The sequence below is a fragment of the Oncorhynchus mykiss genome, chromosome 19 (assembly GCF_013265735.2).
Source record: "Oncorhynchus mykiss isolate Arlee chromosome 19, USDA_OmykA_1.1, whole genome shotgun sequence".
Classification (NCBI taxonomy): Eukaryota; Metazoa; Chordata; class Actinopteri; order Salmoniformes; family Salmonidae; genus Oncorhynchus; species Oncorhynchus mykiss.
In genome coordinates, this window is record NC_048583.1 from 1,130,457 (window position 1) to 1,150,675 (window position 20,219).

General features: G+C 42.6%; 1 protein-coding gene across 1 annotated transcript; it reads right to left on the minus strand.

The window, feature by feature from the left end:
- Nucleotides 1-8,344: 8,344 nt before the first annotated feature.
- On the minus strand, nt 8,345-15,146 carry LOC118941530. Its single transcript, XM_036955456.1, has 6 exons — nt 14,907-15,146; nt 14,641-14,742; nt 13,893-14,546; nt 13,660-13,802; nt 8,513-8,687; nt 8,345-8,397 (listed from the first exon to the last, which is right to left on the minus strand). Exons 1-6 carry the CDS (start codon nt 15,046-15,048, stop codon nt 8,345-8,347), a joined length of 1,269 nt encoding a protein of 422 aa, XP_036811351.1. The 5' UTR covers nt 15,049-15,146.
- Between the last annotated feature and the right edge of the window lie 5,073 nt (nt 15,147-20,219).

The following is a 20,219-nucleotide window of genomic DNA, read 5'->3' on the forward strand; positions in this document are numbered from 1 at the left end:
ATGTAGGAATTGTGCGTTCCTGGTGTAACTCGGGCAGTTATTGTTGCCATCCTGTATCTGTCCTGCAGGTGTGATGTTCAGATGTACCGATCCTGTGCAGGTGTGGCACGGCGAGGACAATCAGCTGTTTGTCCTGTCTCCCTGTAGCGCTGTCTTAAACATCTCACAGTACGGACATTGCAATATATTGCCCTGGTCACATCTGCAGTCCTCATGCCTGCTTGTAGCATGCATAAGGCACATTCACACAGATGAGCAGGGACCATATTTCTTTTGGTGTTTTTCAGTCAGTAGAAAGGCCTCTTTAGTGTCCTAAGTTTTCATAACTGTGACCTTAATTGCCTGCAATCTGTAAGCTGTTAGTATCTTAACGACCGTTCCACATGTGCATTTTCATTAATAATGGTTAATTGAACAAGCATGGGAAACAGTGTTTAAACCCTTTAGAATGAAGATCTGAAGTTATTTGGATTTGATCTTTGACAGATAGGGTCCTGAAAAGGGGACGTTTCTTTTTTCTGAGTATACTAGCCATCATCACCTAACCATTCATCATAACCATCAACATGATAACTACTAGACATCATCACTTAACCATTCATCATGACCATCAACATGATAACTACTAGACATCATCACTTAACCATTCATCATGACCATCAACATGATAACTACTAGACATCATCACTTAACCATTCATCATGACCATCAACATGATAACTACTGGACATCATCACTTAACCATTCATCATGACAATTAACATGATAACTACTAGACATCATCACTTAACCATTCATCATGACCATCAACATGATAACTACTAATAATAACCACATAACCATTCAGCATGACCATCAAAATGATAAATACGAGACATCACTTAACCATTCATCATGATTATCAACATAATAACTACTAGACATCATCACTTAACCACTCATCATGACCATCAACATAATAACTACTAATAATAACCACATAACCATTCAGCATGACCATCAAAATGATAACTACGAGACATCACTTAACCATTCATCATGACTATTAACATGATAACTAAAGCCTGTTAGGGATAGGGAACAGCATTTTCACTTTGGATGAATTGCGTGCCCATAGTGAACTGCATCCTACTCTGTCCCATATGCTAATACATGCATATTTTTATTACTATTGGATAGAAAACACTCTGAAGTTTCTAAAACTGTTTGAATTATGTCTGTGAGTATAAGGGTAGGCAAACTTCCAAACAGGAAGTGGAAATTCTGGTTTTCAACTCATCGCCTATTCACATCCAAATAAGATATGGTTGTGTTCGCACTTCCCACGCCTTCCACTAGATGTCAACAGTCAGTAGAACGTGGAATAGAGCCGCTAGTGTGATGTGGGACCTGATGGCAGCTATTTGAGTCACTGGTCTGGCAGAATGCCAGTTCCTGGTTACGCGCAGTAGTCATGATATCGCCTGCGTCCCATTACTCTGTAGACAAAAACGAATGTTCCGGTTGGAACGTTATTGGATATGTATGATAATAGCATCCTGAAGATTGATTCTCTACTTAGTTTGACCAGTTTATTCGACCTGGAATATATATTTTTAAGTTTTCGTCCAAGTACGCCTGGACCAGCGCCAGCTTTTGGACATGTGAGCTAAACCTGCAAGCAAAAGTAGCTAATTGGACACTAGTAGTGGACATTATGGAACAAAACAACAATTTATTGTTGAACTAGGACTCCTTGCACTGCATTCTGATGAAAGATCATCAAAGGTAAGGGAATATTTATGATGTAATTTCGTATTTCTGCTGACTCATGGCGGAGATATATATTTACTTTACTGAGCGCTGTCTCAGATTATTGCATGGTAGGCTTTTTTCGTAACGTTTAAAAAAAATATGACACAGGGGTTCCATTAAGAACCAGTGTATCTTTAATTATATGTAAAACATGTATCTTTCGTCAAAGTTTATGATGAGTATTTCTGTTATCTGACGTAGCTCTCTGTAATTACTCTGGATATTTTGGAGGCATTTCTGAACATGGCGCCAATGTAAACCCAGATTTGTGGATATGAATATGCATATTATCGAACAAAACATAAATGTATTGTGTGACATGATGTCATATGAGTGTCATCTGATGAAGGTTATCAAAGGTTAGTGATTCATTTTATCTCTAATTCTGCGTTTGTGTTTTTTTGGATTTGGTGGTGATCTAACGTAAATATATGTTGTGTTTTCGCTGTAAAACATTTTAAAATTGGACACAATGGGCAGATTAACAAGATGTTTATCTTTCATTTGCTGTATTGGACTTGTTAATGTGTGAAAGTTAAATATTTAAAAAAATATCTTTTGGGGGGGGGCGATAGTGGGTTAGGGTTAGGGTTAGTGATGATAAGTGATGATGGCTAGTAGTTATCATGTTGATGGTCATGCTGGATGGTTAAGAGATGATGTCTAGAAGTTATCATGTTGATGGTCATGCTGAATGGTTAAGAGATGATGTCTAGTAGTTATCATGTTGATGGTCATGATGAATGGTTTAGTGATGATGTCTAGTAGTTATCATGTTGATGGTCATGATGAATGGTTAAGTGATGATGTCTAGTAGTTATCATGTTGATGGTCATGATGAATGGTTTAGTGATGATGTCTAGTAGTTATCAGGTTGATGGTCATGATGAATGGTTAAGTGATGATGTCTAGTAGTTATCATGTTGATGGTCATAATGAATGGTTAACCATTCAGCATGACCATCAACATGATAACTACTAGACATCATCTCTTAACCATTCATCATGATTATGAACATATTAACTACTAGACATTGTCACTTACCAGTAAACAACAAGAGAGAGAGAGAAAGAGAGATACAAAATCATCTTAAACCTATCACAGGGATAACCAATAATTACGGTGTGATTGGTTTCTCACAGACCCAGTGTTTTGGAACACATGGTCCGGCCTTCCAACTCTTCAATGGGTCTGTTGCTGTCTGTGAGATCTCAACACAAGCCACCGTGCCATTGATGTTATTAGGTTCCCCTTCCATCCAATACCTATAAACCACACAGTGAATCAGAGTTGAAAATCGTCTAAAACATCATAGAGAATCAGTCCGTTAACCTCGTCACCAGGCTTAATTGCTACCATTAGAGAGAGAGAGAGAGAGAGAGATGGGGATGAGATTACAGGATTGTAGAAATGTTCATTGCAACAACAGAGAAACAGATAGTATTAAGAAATTCAGAACTGTCAATCACTCACGTAGTTGTAAATGGTGTGCTGTCAACCCACTTCCAGATTCCTTCTTCATTAAAATAAGCACCAATCCAGACATTCTTCTTAAATTCATTAAAGAATATCTATAATATAACGTTACGTTTTGAATGCTTAGCAGGACAAGAAATTTGTCTGATTCACACACTTATCAAGAGGACATCCCTGGCCATCCCTACTGCCTTTGATTTGGCAGACTCACTAAACACATGCTTTGTTTGTCATTTTTGTCTGGGTGTTGGAGCATGCCCATGTGGCTTTCCGTAAATAAAAAAAAACAAGAACATTATGCTGTTCGGTTTGCTTTATAAGGAATTTGAAATTATTTAGACTTTTACTTTTGATTCTTAAGTATATTTAAAATCAAATACTTTTAGACTGTTACTGAAGTTGTATTTTACTGGGTGACTTTCACTTTTACTTCGGTCATTGTCTATTAAGGTATCTTTACTTTGACAATTCAGTACTTTTTCCACCGCTGTAAGTAGAAAGTAAAACTACACATACCCAAAATATCATGATAGTAGTAGTATAATAGTAATGGCATAATAGCAGAAATAGTAGTAGTACTGTACTGTCGCTAATTTCCCCCCAATTTCCCCCCAATATCAGACACCTCGAGCTCAAAACTTAAATGGACTCGAAGAAGATAACGGTAAGTTTTGCGACTAAATACACCCTTCTAGCTGCCTGACCACTGATTTTCATTACAATTTTTGGAATTTGAGTTAGCTTATGAGAGTTTTCAAAAAAGTACTATATATACTATAAAAAAAAAAAAAAAGTACTATAGTGTATATATATATATTATTATTATTATGTTTTTTTTTGAGGGAGACACTGTATGTTGTAAAATTTGACTGCGCAACAGACCTCACATAATTTAATATCCAACTTTTTATCTCTGAAATATAGCCACCGGCATTGCTAATATTGCTAGATTGGTCACTAAACGTTGATAAAACTGCTTAGTAACCAAAAAAAGTAACCACAAAAACAGCTGAAAGTTGTCAAGCTTTACCTTGTCAAAATTTGAGTCGTCTGACGGGGTCATTTCTACTTTGAACCATTAACTTTTTGACACCTATCACTGTTGGCTGTTTCATCTTACAACACCTACATAGAGGCAGTATTTTGTCAAATGTTACAATGTATGTATCAATATAAAATCATTTTTATTTCAGATAACAACAAAGGTGGGTACACTTTCAGTTATTGTGAAACCTTTCACTGTCACCTTTCAATGCCTTAGTTATGAATTGTAGATGTTTATACATATTAAGATGGAGTTATTTTTCTAGAATGTGTATATTATGCCAAGTTATTTAGCTACGTTCCCAACACAGCATGGAGGACGACAAGAGGAAGCAGTGGAGTCAGGTGGACATGTTCCATGCAGGGATGACTATCTGTCAGGCTGCCAAGTTATTTAGCTACGTTCCCAACACAGCATGGAGGACGACAAGAGGAAGCAGTGGAGTCAGGTGGACATGTTCCATGCAGGGATGACTATCTGTCAGACTGGCAAGTTTAGACATCTATTGTTTTTAGGAGATAACCATGTGTATGTTAATTTTATCTCCATGTAACACAGGGGTGTCAAACTCAAATACCCAGTGGGCCAAAATGTAAAACCTGAACAAAGTCACGGGCCAACATTGAACAAATTAACCTTTTAATATGGACCCAAACAAGTTTTGCTTTAACATTGAATATGGAACAAGCATTGCTTATTACCATACAATATATAATTTAATAGTGGAGACATGCAAAATCGAATTTCAAATGAAAAAACACATCAATGGCATTCATTTATTAAATAAATACAATTTAAATAAAAATTGTATGCCTCTTTTCTATTTGCAGCCTCCTGATTTAAATACCAAAATAAACTTTTTCCACTGGCTAATAATTTTACAAATAAAATGATAATAAATCAATCAACCATTCAAGCCCATGCCTTGTAGCAAGAAAAAGTGCATAAAGAAAACGTTAATTATTGCACACTGGTCTAATCTGATGTGCCCAAGCCAGATACCTGGCATCTCTTCTTGGATGCTAGTTCATCAATGTCTGGGCTCAAGCTCTGAGCTGAAGAAATCCTCAGTATCGAGCGAAGATGTTCATCAGTCAGACTGTGAGTTGTTTTGGTCATCTTCATCGAGGAGAAAAGTTGCTCGCATAGATAAGTGCTGCCGAACATGGAGAGCATCTGAGCAGCTTGGGTGCGGAGCTGAGGCATTGTGTCAGGGATGAACCGTGGAAACTGTGCGGCGCCCACAGCATCATACTTTGACTTCAGCGTGTCGTTGCACTGGAGTTCAATCAGCTCCATTTGGATGTTGGTTGGTGCATTTTCCACATCAACTGCGAAGGGATTACTAAGCAGTTCAAACTTGCATTTCTGGGCATCGAAGTCGGCAAATCGCCGGCTAAACTCAGCGGCGAGAACACTGAGTTTTTCAGCAAACTGTGCGCATGGGAACACGGCGGTAGAGATCTGCGCTTTTATGGATTGGCAGCAGGGAAAATGGCAAGGGTTTCCTTGCAGCATCTGATTCTCCCACAGGCACAGTTTAGTTTTGAAGGCCCTCACTGCAGCGTACATGTCTGTGATGATGCGCCCCCGCCCCTGAAGCTGCAGGTTCAGCGCATCGAGATGGCTCGAGATGTCACAGAGAAAGGCCAGCTCACACAGGAACTTTTGCTCCCGGAGCTCTGCTGTATCCTTCCCTTTGGTTTCCAGGAATTGACATATTTCCTCACGCAGCTCGAAACATCTGTTCAGTACTTTTCCTCTGCTTAGCCATCTCACCTCTGTGTGATACGGCACGTCTGCGTATTCCGAACCACACTCCTCCAGAAAAGATTTAAACTGGCGGTGATTTAGACCTTTGGCTCTTATAAAGTTAACTACCTGTGTTACTGTGGTCATAACATGTTCCATCTTTAGGGCTTTGGCACACAGTGCTTCCTGATGTATGATGCAATGGTAAACAGTTAGCTCACCTGCACAGTTCTCTTCCCGCATCTTCTCCCGAACCATGCCCACCAGCCCACTCTTTTTACCGCACATCGCTGGCGCACCATCTGTCGTTAATCCAACGAGTTTATCCCACGGCAGCTTTATTTCAGTTACACATTTGGAAACCTCCTCAAAGATTTCCTTTCCTGTGGTTGTGCCATGCATTGATTTGAATCCTAATAGCTCCTCCGTAACACACAGATTTGAGTCCACTCCACGGATGAAGACTGACAGCTGAGCAGTATCAGATGCGTCGCAGCTCTCATCCACAGCGAGGGAGAACGCAACAACATCTTTTCCCTTTTCCATCAGCTGGTCATACAGATTGGTGGCAAGATCACATGTGCGATCAGCTACTGTGTTCCTGCTCAGGCTCACGTTTGAAAATGCTTGTTTTTTTCTCTGGGCATACGAGGTCACAAACCTTCATCATGCACTTTTTCATGAACTCTCCCTCATTAAAGGGCCGGGCTGATTTTGCGATCTCTGCTGCCACTATATAACTAGCCTTTACAGCAGCCTCGCTTTGTGATGTGGCTTTTTTAAACATATTCTGTTGTGAAACCAAACTTCTTTTCATCTCCTCTACTTTCTGGCTCCTTTGAGTCATGTCCAGGTCCTTGTATTTGTCATGGTGTTTCGTTTCATAGTGTCGTCTAATGTTGTACTCCTTACTTACAGCCACATTGACTCCACAAACAAGACAAACAGGTTTGTCTTTTACATATGTAAACAGATATTCTGCCTCCCACTTGTCCAGAAAGCTCCTGTTTTCTGCCTTTCTTTTCGCCATTTTTGGGAAGGGTTAGCTCGCTGGCAGTTGTAGCGTCTATGTTGCTATGACTACTGTCACAGAGGAGAGAGCGTTTCTGGGTCCTGTCCTGATTGGCGCGCGAAAACAGCAGAGCATTATGGGATTCGTAGTATTAGTGGTGAATGCGCTGTATAATACCGGCGGGCCAGCTCTAGTAGTAATTTGGTATTGTCTCGCGGGCCAAATATAATTACCCCGTGGGCCAAATTTGGCCCACGGGCCAGAGTTTGACACCCATGATGTAACAGTTTAATTTTCTTATCTACCAAAGTTCATGGTGCAGCTCGGCAGACCCCCGCTCGGGTCACCCATGGTGGTCAGAGGGGACCATCCACATTGGACCACCCACATTGCTTGCACCGAGGATGAACATTCTCTGGAGCAGTATTGAATCGACTGTGCCAGCCGTGGGTTCCCCTTCACCAGATAGAGGCTGATGAAATCAGAAGGTATCTAGTGTTCTATGTGTTAATGTATGTAGAATGGTGGACTGACTGTTCTCAATGTGTTCATCCAGGATGGAGAATTTTCATTCTATTCTCTTCCAGGTTTCAGCACCCAGGAAAGACAATCCCACTACCGGGGAAGAGGTGTTGGGAAATTATCAGGAGGAGGCACAAGAACCTGAGCATGAGGAGGCTGGACACCCTGGACAGGGTGAGAGCTGAGTGTGCCACACGTCCGTCCATGGACAACATCTTCACTTCTTATGAGAAGCACTTGGAGGAGAGTGGGTTGAGGGAGAAACCCACACAAATCTATAAGTGTGACGAGTCTGGGTTTAGTAGCAGTCAGAGCAGGCACAAAGTGCTGGCCCCCCGGGGTGCGAAACGCGTGTTCCAGCAGGCACTGCGGACCGAGGAACACATCACCGAGCTGGCCTGCTTCAGAGAGAGAGGACGAGACAGAGAGAGAGATGACGTCCCCCCCGTTTATCATCTACCCCAAGTGTTTCCCCTGCTGCCACAACACGTTGGGAGGCCCCTCCCAAGCCTTGTATGGACGGTCAAACAGTGGCTACTTTGACGGGGACCTGTTCAGGAAGTGGTCTGAGTACTTCAATAAGCATACAGTGAAAGAGCGCCCTCTCCCTCTTCTCTTCGATGAGCACAAGATACACGTTGACCCCGGAGGTGATGGCGGCAGCACTAAGGGAAGACTTATTTTTCTTCCACCACACTGCACCTATGCCCTGTAGCCTCTGGACGTGGCATAGTCTGGCTCTTTAAAGGCTGAGTTCTACAAGGTAGCTGGAGACCTCAGCCATGTTGACCACTCCTATATGGTAAACAAATCAGAATTTGCCAGAGTATTACGTTACCCGTCCCAGCGCTGCAAGGACATGCGCTCTGTGGTGGAAGAGTTTAAGAAATGTGGCCTCTTCCTTTTTTACCCTTCAGCCATTGAAAGGTCCCGTCTAATGCCGTCTTGGTCCCTACCGGGTCCCACCACCGCCTCTCCTTGAATAGCAGCACTGTGTCGTCCACTAGCACCTCCTCCCCAGCGACCACAGGAGTGAGGAGACGTACTGGCAGCCTGGTACGTGGAGCTGCCACAACGCGTCCTGGCTGGATACCCACTTTAGCTCGGTGAGTGTGGAGAGCTGGCACAGGACGCACTGGGCTAAGAAGGCACACTGGAGGCATAGTGCGTATAACCGGCGTACGATATACTGGGCTGTGGAGGCGCAATGGAGGTCTGGAGCGCAGAGCTGGCACAACGCATCCTGGCTGAATACCCCTGTAGCACGGCAAGTGCAGGGAGCTGGCACAGGCCGCACCGGGCTGTGGATGCGCACTGAATGCACGGTGCACAGAATCGGAAAATGTGGCACTTGAACTGTGACCAACTCCTCATGGGAGTTGGTTCTCGTTCACCCCTTAGTTCCGTTCCTTCCGCTCGCTTTGCTCGCCAACCCGTGTGCCCCCCTCCAAATTTTGGGGGAGGTTGCCTCTCTTGCTTCTTTCCTTGCCGTGACTCCTGCTATCGCCACTCGCTCCTTCCGCCTGTTTCCACGGCAGGCTCTCATGCCCTGCCATTACCTCCTCCTATGTCCATGATGTCCTCCACTCCGGGGCACGCTGCTTGGTCTTTTGGTGGTGGGATCTTCTGTTACGGCTCTCGTTTGTAGAAGGAGTGGGTCAAGGCACAGCGTTGTAGGCGTACATCGTCTTTTTATTGATGACACCAAAACAAAATAGCAAAGACAAAAAAACGAATGCGCACAGTTCTGTAAGGCTAAGAACCTATACAGAAAACAAGATCCCACAACTGAAGGTGGGAAAAAGGGCTGCCTAAGTATGATCCCCAATCAGAGACAACGATAGTCAGTTGCCTCTGATTGGGAACCATACCCGGCCAAAAAAGACATATACACACTTAAATGCCAACCCCAAATCACACCCTGACTTAACCAAATAGAGAAATAAAAAGGCTGTCTAAGGTCAGGGCGTGACACATGCGTCTCGTTCTGTGCGTAATTTCCCTCAAAACAAGAATGTCTGTGTTCTGCCAAAGAGCCCGGATCTCTAACCCATTGAGCACATCTGGGACCTGTTGGATCAGAGGGTGAGGGCTAGGGCCATTCCCCCCAGAAATGTCCGGGAACTTGCAGGTGCCTTGGTGGAAGAGTGGGGTAACATCTCACAGCAAAAACTGGCAAATCTGGTGCAGTCCATGAGGAGAAGATGCGCTGCAGATCTTAACTTCTTATGGCTGAAATCCTGGTAACGGGATCGATATGACAACAGCCAGTGAAAGTGCAGGGCGCCAAATTCAAACAACAGAAATCTCTCAATTAAAATTCCTCAAACATACATGTATCTCATACCATTTTAATCAATCTTGTTGTTAATCCCACCAGAAATGCCTCCAAAATATCCTGAGAAATTGCAGAGAGCCACGTCAAATAACATAAATACTCATCATAAACTTTGATGAAAGATACATGTTTTACATAGAATTAAAGACACACTTGTTCTTAATGCAACCGCTGTGTCAGATTTCAAAAAGCTTTACGGCAAAACACAATATTCAATAATCTGAGAACAGCGTTCAGCCACAAAAGGAAGCCATACAGTTACCCGCCAAATTGTGCAGTCAACAAAACTCATAAAAAACATTATAAATCTTCACTTACCTTTGCTGATCTTCGTCGGAATGCACTCCCAGGACTCCCACAAGAAATATTTGTTTTGTTCGGTAATGTCCATCCTTTATGTCCAAATAGCTACTTTTGTTAGCGCGTTTGGGAAACAAATCCAAAGTCACGAAGCGTGTTCACTAAAAGCTGATGAAATGTCCAAACGTTCCGTAACAGTCAGTAGAAACATGTCAAACGATGGATTGAATCAATCTTTAGAATGTTTTTAATATAAATCTTGAATAACGTTCCAACTGGAGAATTACATTGACTTCAGATGAGCGATGGAACAGAGCTCCCTCTCATGTGAACGTGCATGGTTAGAGCATGGTCAGCTCATGGCAGACCTGACTAATTGTCCTCTCATTCGGCACCCCTTCATAGTAGAGGCATCAGACAAAGTTCTACAGATGGTTGACATCTAGTGGAACCCATAGGAAGTGCAAACTCCTCCATATCTCGCTGTGATTTCAATAGGATCTTGGTTAAAACCTCTTGCGACGAGCAATCCCGTATCCGGGAGCGTAATCATAGCCTCAAACACATTAGCATAACGCAGCGGACATAAATACCCCTAGTAACTTTTCCTATACAGTGGTGCAAAAAAGTATTTAGTCAGCCACCAATTGTGCAAGTTCTCCCACTTAAAAAGATGAGAGAGGTACACTCATCATAGGTACACTTCAACTATGACAGACAAAATTAGAAAAAAAAATCCAGAAAATCACATTGTAGGATTTTTAATGAATTTATTTGCAAATGATGGTGGAAAATAAGTATTTGGTCAATAACAAACGTTTATCTCAATACTTTGTTATATACCCTTTGTTGGCAATGACAGAGATCAACGTTTTCTGTAAGTCTTCATAAGGTTTTCACACACTGTTGCTGGTATTTTGGCCCATTCCTCCATGCAGATCTCCTCTAGAGCAGTGATGTTTTGGGGCTGTTGCTGGGCAACACAGACTTTCAACTCCCTCCAAAGATTTTCTATGGGGTTGAGATCTGGAGACTAGCTAGGCCACTCCAGGACCTTGAAATGCTTCTTACGAAGCCACTCCTTCGTTGCCTGGGCGGTGTCTTTGGGATCATTGTTATGCTGAAAGTCCCTGGCGGCGTAGTGTGTTACTGATGGTAGGCTTTGTTACTTTGGTCCCAGCTCTCTGCAGGTCATTCACTAGGTCCCTCCGTGTGGGTCTGGGATTTTTGCTCACCGTCATTATGACCACACGGGGTGAGATCTTGCGTGGAGCCCCAGATCGAGGGAGATTATCAGTGGTCTTGTATGTCTTCCATTTCCTAATAATTGCTCCCACAGTTGATTTATTCAAACCAAGCTGCTTACCTATTGCAGATTCAGTCTTCCCAGCCTGGTGCAGGTCTACAATTTTGTTTCTGGTGTCCTTTGACAGCTCTTTGGTCTTGGCCATAGTGGAGTTTGGAGTGTTAGTGTTTGAGGTTGTGGACAGGTGTCTTTTATACTGATAACAAGTTCAAACAGGTGCCATTAATACAGGTAACGAGTGGAGGACAGAGGAGCCTCTTAAAGAAGAAGAGACAGGTCTGTGAGTGCCAGAAATATTGCTTGTTTGTAGGTGACCAAATACTTATTTTCCACCATAATTTGAAAATAAAATCATAAAAAATCCTTCAATGTTATTTTCTGTTTTTTTTTCTCATTTTGTTTCTCATAGTTGAAGTGTACCTATGATGAAAATTACAGGCCTCTCTCATCTTTTTAAGTGGGAGAACTTGCACAATTGGTGGCTGACTAAATACTTTTTTGCCCCACTGTAAATGAAAATCGCAAATGAAATGAAATAAATATATTCAAACACAAGCTTAGCCTTTTGTCAACAACACTGTCATCTCAGATTTTCATAATATGCGTTACAACCAACGCTAGACAAGCATTTGTGTAAGTTTATCATGGCATAATGCTATGCTAGCTCTGCTGGCAGCAGGCAACATTTTCACGAAAATAAGAAAAGCAACCAAATTAAATCATTTACCTTTGAAGAACTTCGGATGCTTTCACTCAGGAGACTCCCAGTTAGATAGCAAATGTTCCTTTTTTCCAAAAACATTTTTGTAGGTGAAATAGCTCCCATTTGTTCATCATGCTTGGCTGAGAAATCGACCGGAAAATGCTACCATGACAACGCCAAACTTTTTTCAAAATGAACTCCATAATATCGACAGAAACACGGCAAACGTTGTTTAGGATCCATCCTCAAGGTGTTTTTAACATATATATTCGATAATATATCCGTCGAGGCAATTGGTTTCTCAAAAGAAGCGATTGGAAAAATGGCTACCTCAGTATTTTACGCAAGATTATCAGGAGACACCATGTCTTGCCATATATGGTCCCTTACACCCAGTCTTCAATGGAAATGCCTAAAAAGACGTTGCAATGCTGTAGCACCTTGGGGAATACGTGGAAAACGTAAGCTCATTCGTAGCTCATTCACAGCCATATAAGGAGTCATTGGCATGAGGCGGTTTAAAAAAATGCGGCACTTCCTGGTTGGATTTTTATCTGGGTTTCGCCTGTAACATCAGTTCTGTGGCATTCACAGACAATATCTTTGCAGTTTTGGAAACGTAAGAGTGTCTTCTTTCCAAAGCTGTCAATTATATGCATATTCAAGCATCTTTTCGTGACAAAATATCTTGTTTAAAACGGGAACGTTTTTCATCCAAAAATTAAAATAGCGCCCCCTAAATCCAAGAGGTTAAAAATCGACCAGACTCATAATTCCCACTTCCTGTTTGGATTTTTTTCTCAGGTTTTTGCCTGCCATATGAATTATTTTATACTCACATACATCATTCAAACAGTTTTAGAAACTTCAGAGTGTTTTCTATCCAATATGAATAATAATATGCATATTTTAGCAACTGGGACTGAGGAGCAGGCAGTTTAATATGGGCACCTCTGTGCACCTTTCATCCACGCTACTCAATACTGCCCCTTCAGCCATAAGAAGTTAATGAAGCTGGTGGCCACACCAGATACTGACTGTTACTTTTGATTTTGACCCCCCGCCCCCCTTTGTTCAGGGATGTATTATTCAATTTCTGTTAGTCACATGTCTGTGGAACTTGTTCAGTTTATGTCTCAGTTGTTGAATCTTGTTATGTTCATAGAAATAATTATTTACAGATGTTAAGTTTGCTGAAAATAAACACAGTTGACAGTGAGAGGACTTTTCTTTTTTTGCTGAGTTTATATAATTTCATGCAAACTTTCGTTTCTGAGAGGAAATGTATTTTAAAACAGTGATATAAACATTTGCAATGCAGTTGGTTATACATGTTGAATACTAATCAGAGAAGTAGATGATAATAAATAAACTGTAGTATTGTAGTATTAATAATGTATTATCTATTACCTGTTCTTCTCTGCTGTTTATAACAACCAACTCTCCTTCCATTGTTCTGCACTCCTTCTGACCGGCCCCCGGTGAGTTCATTGTGGAGGAGACATAATAACAGCTGGTGCCAAACTTCCACCATCCAGCTAGACAGGGTTTCTCTGAGATAAACACAACAGAACAGCAGGCATTCAAAAGTCAACAAATATATCTCTTCTATGTACTAAATGAAATAAATGAACTCCACCCACCATAGAACCTAACCCTGATCTGTAGCTGGTCTCTCTCTTCATTCATGTTGTTGTAACTGGTCTTTAGCTGGTTTCTCTCTTCAGTCATGTTGTTGCAACTGGTCTGTAGCTGGTCTCTCTCTTTGGTCAGGGTGTTGTAACTGGTCTTTAGCTGGTTTCTCTCTTCAGCCATGTTGTTGTAACTGGTCTGTAGCTGGTCTCTCTCTTTGGTCAGGGTGTTGTAACTGGTCTTTAGCTGGTTTCTCTCTTCAGCCATGTTGTTGTAACTGGTCTGTAGCTGGTCTCTCTCTTTGGTCAGGGTGTTGTAACTGGTCTGTAGCTGGTTTCTCTCTTCAGTCATGTTGTTGTAACTGGTCTGTAGCTGGTCTCTCTCTTTGGTCAGGGTGTTGTAACTGGTCTTTAGCTGGTTTCTCTCTTCAGCCATGTTGTTGTAACTGGTCTGTAGCTGGTCTCTCTCTTTGGTCAGGGTGTTGTAACTGGTCTTTAGCTGGTTTCTCTCTTCAGCCATGTTGTTGTAACTGGTCTGTAGCTGGTCTCTCTCTTTGGTCAGGGTGTTGTAACTGGTCTGTAGCTGGTTTCTCTCTTCAGTCATGTTGTTGTAACTGGCCTGTAGCTGGTCTCTCTCTGTTGAGTAGTGATGACCAATGACTCCATCTGTAAAATGGAAGAGTTCATTAAAAATGTAATTTCCTCACCATTGATGATTAAGTAGGCTACTTAAGTCTCAGTGACAACATACTAAACTTACAGTAGACAGCCAGGCCGATGATCCCAGCCAATAAGAGAACACACAGCAGCCCCAGACACACTGCAGCAATTCCAGAGGGTCTCTTCCACCACTGAAAATGCACTAAACCACAAATTGTTAAAGTAAGTAAAGTAATCTTTGGTAATGTGTTTTACTGTATCATCCAAGATTGGGACAAATTAAGCTATAGCAATACAGGGTAATATCACCTGTTCAATGTGTGTGTGTGCTTATGTGTGTGTGTGTGTGTGTCCATGCAATCTTACCTGAAGCAACAACTCCATCTCTTGGACTGGGTTTGAAGGCTCCTACGTTGCCATATAATTGGCCATCAATGTCTGTGTTCTTCATTACATCACGCTCATCGCCTTCAAATCCATCTGAGTTTTCATAAACTCCCTCTGACATCTTAACACACTTGTGCTCAAATACAGTAACTTCTACTTCTAACCTCAACTCTAATATACGTCTGTAGCTGTGTCTTCTCCCTGCACTGTCCTGCGTATGTGTGATTTACTGTAGTGACACTATTTTTTAAACTTTCAACCACAGTGAAGGGGAAACTGGTCCCCACGTGACTTGAACCAGTCTTAGTTCCTAATCTGAACATGTTTGTTTCCCACAGTGATCATTAGTTTTAAACATATGATTCAACTAAAGTGATAATATACTACACAATATGACTCTATATCATGCTATATGATGTATGTGTGGGTCACAGGGTCACAATTTTGGATACATTCACATATACCCTACATATATCCTGACTAAGTTTACAGCACCCCCAGCCTTCAAATGGAGAGACACTTATGTCTTGCACTCTGTGACCGGCGGTGCAGGGGGGAAGTTGCCACACACACTGATCTTAGGTCCGTTTTGAATGTCCACCACAAATGGTTAAAGTTAGGATTTTAGGAGGGAAACCTGATTCTAGATCTGTACCATATAGGCTCTTTGTTCCATCTATACTGACTGTGAAGAGAAGTTTTGACAACATCTCCATAGTTTCAGTTTGACAGATTTAAGAGAATAGAAGGAAGAATAAAAACCCTTCACATGTATTATGACAAAACATTCATATTTCCACCCTGTTTTTTAGTACAACGTGACATATACATATGACATATACAACATGGTTACATCTAATGACACAACTCTCTCTGCACTGATTCCACTGTTCCACATGACATCTACCTACATTAACTATTATACAACTCTACTCTATTCCACAGGAGGAGAGAAAGCATCACACAGATCCTTAGATACAGGGACAGAGTCAAAGGTGGCCCTCTGGTGGACGTAGTACTAACTACAGGTACAGCTGTAGTGTTCGTGACAGAGACCTGGGTGGATGTAGTACTAACTACAGGTACAGCTGTAGTGTTGGTGATAGAGACCTGGGTAGATGTAGTACTAACTACAGTTACAGCTGTAGTGTTGGTGAAAGAGACCTGGGTGGATGTAGTACTAACTACAGGTACAGCTGTAGTGTTGGTGACAGAGACCTGGTTGGATGTAGTATTAACTACAGGTACAGCTGTAGTGTTGGTGACAGAGACCTGGGTGGTTGTAGTACTAACTACAGGTACAACTGTAGTGTTGGTGACAGAGACCTGGGTGGACGTAGTACTAACTACAGGTACAGCTGTAGTGTTGGTGACAGAGACCTGGGTGGATGTAGTACTAACTACAGGTACAGCTGTAGTGTTGGTGACAGAGACCTGGGTGGATGTAGTACTAAGTACAGGTACAGCTGTAGTGTTGGTGACAGAGACCTGGGTGGATTTAGTACTAACTACAGGTACAGCTGTAGTGTTGGTGATAGAGACCTGGGTGGATGTAGTACTAACTACAGTTACAGCTGTAGTGTTGGTGAAAGAGACCTGGGTGGATGTAGTACTAACTACAGGTACAGCTGTAGTGTTGGTGACAGAGACCTGGTTGGATGTAGTATTAACTACAGGTACAGCTGTAGTGTTGGTGACAGAGACCTGGGTGGTTGTAGTACTAACTACAGGTACAACTGTAGTGTTGGTGACAGAGACCTGGGTGGACGTAGTACTAACTACAGGTACAGCTGTAGTGTTGGTGACAGAGACCTGGGTGGATGTAGTACTAACTACAGGTACAGCTGTAGTGTTGGTGACAGAGACCTGGGTGGATGTAGTACTAAGTACAGGTACAGCTGTAGTGTTGGTGACAGAGACCTGGGTGGATTTAGTACTAACTACAGGTACAGCTGTAGTGTTGGTGATAGAGACCTGGGTGGATGTAGTACTAACTACAGTTACAGCTGTAGTGTTGGTGAAAGAGACCTGGGTGGATGTAGTACTAACTACAGGTACAGCTGTAGTGTTGGTGACAGAGACCTGGTTGGATGTAGTATTAACTACAGGTACAGCTGTAGTGTTGGTGACAGAGACCTGGGTGTTTGTAGTACTAACTACAGGTACAACTGTAGTGTTGGTGACAGAGACCTGGGTGGACGTAGTACTAACTACAGGTACAGCTGTAGTGTTGGTGACAGAGACCTGGGTGGATGTAGTACTAACTACAGGTACAGCTGTAGTGTTGGTGACAGAGACCTGGGTGGATGTAGTACTAAGTACAGGTACAGCTGTAGTGTTGGTGACAGAGACCTGGGTGGATGTAGTACTTACTACAGGTACAGGGGGGTTGTCACCTGGAGGAAGGGGAGATGGAACAGACAGAGAGAGAGAGAGACAGTGGGAGAGAGTGAGTGGTTAAGAGAGAGAGAAATAGCTCTTAGTCAGACAACTGAGGTAGTGGTGGTAGAGGTTGTGGTTGTTGTGGTGGTAGTGGTAGTGTCAGTTGTGGTGGTTGTGGTGGTGGTAGTATTGGTAGTTGTGGTGGTTGTGTCGGTTGTGGTGGTAGTGGTGGTGGTGGTGGATGTGGTGGTTGTGGTGGTTTTTTTGATAGTTGTGGTGGTAGTGGTGGTAGTGTCGGTTGTTGTGGTAGTGGTGGTGGTGGTGGTTGTGGTTATTTTGTTGGTAGTTGTGGTGGTTGTGGTGGTTGTGGTGGTAGTGGCGGTTGTGGTAGTGTCGGTTGTTGTGGTAGTGGTGGTGGTGGTGGTTGTGGTTATTTTGTTGGTAGTTGTGGTGGCGGCTGTGGTGGAGGTTGTGGTGGCAGTTGTGGTTGTGGTGTTAGTGGTGGCAGTGACGGTTGTGGTAGTGTCGGTTGTGGTGGTTGTGGTGGTAGTGGCGGTTGTGGTAGTGGCGGTTGTGGTGGTTGTGGTGGTTGTGGCGGTAGTGGTAGTGTCGGTTGTGGTGGTAGTGGCGGTAGTGGCGTTTGTGGCAGTTGTGGCAGTTGTGGTGGCGGTTATGGTGGTGGTGGTGGTTGTGGTGGTGGTTGTGGTGGTAGTGGTGGTAGTGTCAGTTGTTGTAGTGTCAGTTGTGGTGGCTAGTGGGGTGAGTGTTCATTGTGTTGGTGGTAGTTGTGGTGGTGGATGTGGTGGTGGTGGTTGTGGTGGCGGTTGTGGTTGTGGTGGTAGTTGTGGTTGTGGTTGTTGTGGTGGAAGTGGTGGTAGTGCTGATTGTGGTGGTAGTGTTGGTTGTGGTGGTGGTTGTAGTGGTAGTTGTGGTGATAGTGTCAGTTGTTGTAGTGTTCGTTGTGGTGGTAGTGTTGGTAGTGTCGGTTGTGTGGTTGTGGTGGCGGTTTTGGTGGCGGTTGTGGTGGTTGTTGTGGTGATGGTAGTGGTGGTTGTGTCGATTGTGGTGGTAGAGGTGGCACCATCTCTGACCAGCAGGGCTGGTATCTTACACCAACAAGTCCTTTCAAATCAATGACCAGAGAGACGATATGAGGAAAGGGGACCAAATTTAGAGTTTTGGAACATGGCTCTTACCTTGCTGACAAAAGAGAGACACAGGACGGCGTAGTTCATTTTAAAGTTTTGGAACATGACATTTACCTTGTTGACAACAGAGAGACGCAGGACAGCGTAGTTCAAGTCTGTCGCTCCAACGGAATCGATGTTCAGGGTGACGTTCGTTCCCGACAGAGTGCTGGCAGGCGCTAGGAGGGTCACCATGGAGATGCTGGTGGGGAAGGAGGAAGTGAAGGTCGTTGATGTCTCGGACGGCAAAGGTTCCTCCACTACATTTCACCAGAACACTCGGGGCCATGGTCCAGAGGAAAAGTGTGCACTTTCAGGCCCAGACAGAGAGTTCTACAAGAGGAAACCAACTGACCGTAACAGAGATGCTGGAAGTCTTTATCTGAGTGGAGGCCTGTCTCTGGAAGAGGCTAGGTGATGATTTGGTGGTGGTGCTGTTGCTCTCTCCCCTCAGACACACCAAAAAACTCCCCCTGTGGGACTCTGGCACACTACTACAATAAATAAATCCTATTTCTACACTCCTGTTCCATTGTCCAAGCTTTGCCTACATTTGGTGTTTCATTTTTACTGCGATAAGTGTTTAATTCTGCAGGAGTTGATTTTAAGGCTATATGAGAGGTTATAGACCTATAGTCAGTGTCCAGATTTCAGATTCTATTTAACCCATCTAAACAGTAGGCTACAGTTCCCCTTGATGTGCCACAGGCCTATTTGAAGTCCCATCTTATGACTGTCAAATGTGTGTAGCACCTCACAATCATCACATATAACACATAGCATAACCCAACACTGCTATCATACTCTTTTACCACTTCACCAAATATTTTCTATATATTTTCTGTCCCTGCCTTCGCTTTATCTTCAACTCTCCTTTCGCAGCTTTTGTCTTATTGAATTAAACATCAAACATGTCATTTATGCCTCCATGGATTGACGTGAACTTTTCCTGACAAAAAAAAGCATTAAAAAAACCCTGACAAGGTAATAATGTAAACAACAACAATGGAAAGAAAAAGCTCATTTACAAACGACAACGTAATTAAAATAAGGTGGAGAAAATGTCTGCTGGTGACTCACCGGGGAAAGAGCCAGTGTTTCTGTCATTAAATGTGAAGACCTGCTATTTTATCAAATCAATTATCTGTAATTATCATTACCTGATTAAACTAATCATGTACATTAAATTAACTAGGAAGTCGGTGAACAATGGAAGAATTTGTTTATATATATATCTCCCGAATCCACTCTTAAAGATCTGAGATATTTTATATCAATAGCAGTCAATCAGTCATTAAATGTTCTTATTACCTTCGTCAGTCTCATCTGAACGTTGTAAATTGTTGGTTATATGCATGAACCCAGCCTCTACTTTGAATGATCCATACACCAATTGACTCAATTATTTATTTACTAACTAATTAAACAATTTCATAATAACATTATACAGTAAAATACCATCCCTAGTGGACTAAACAAGACAAAACTGTTTGGTTATAACACAGTAAAATCAGTGAGAAGAGAAGGGGGTTTTGGAAGAAAGATTTAGGAACATTGGTCTTGGGACAGACCTGGGAAGCTATTCTCACACAAATACATATGCCACTAACTATTGCTCATCCGGAAAAGCAATGCTTAGTGTTTACGTGAAGTTGGTGATGTGAGGCTCTGGTTTGCCCAGTCGATGTCATCCTGTCCTTTGTGGAATCTTCCGGGTCGTCGT

Coding starts and splice junctions, on each gene's coding strand:
- LOC118941530 (XM_036955456.1), bottom strand. CDS start 15,048: ATGTCAGAGGGAGTTTATGAAAACTCAGATGGATTTGAAGGCGATGAG. Junction 13,803..13,892: donor GATCAGGGTTAGGTTCTATG/GTGGGTGGAGTT, acceptor TGTTTATCTCAG/AGAAACCCTGTCTAGCTGGA. Junction 8,688..13,659: donor TAAACAGCAGAGAAGAACAG/GTAATAGATAAT, acceptor GTGGGTATCCAG/CCAGGACGCGTTGTGGCAGC.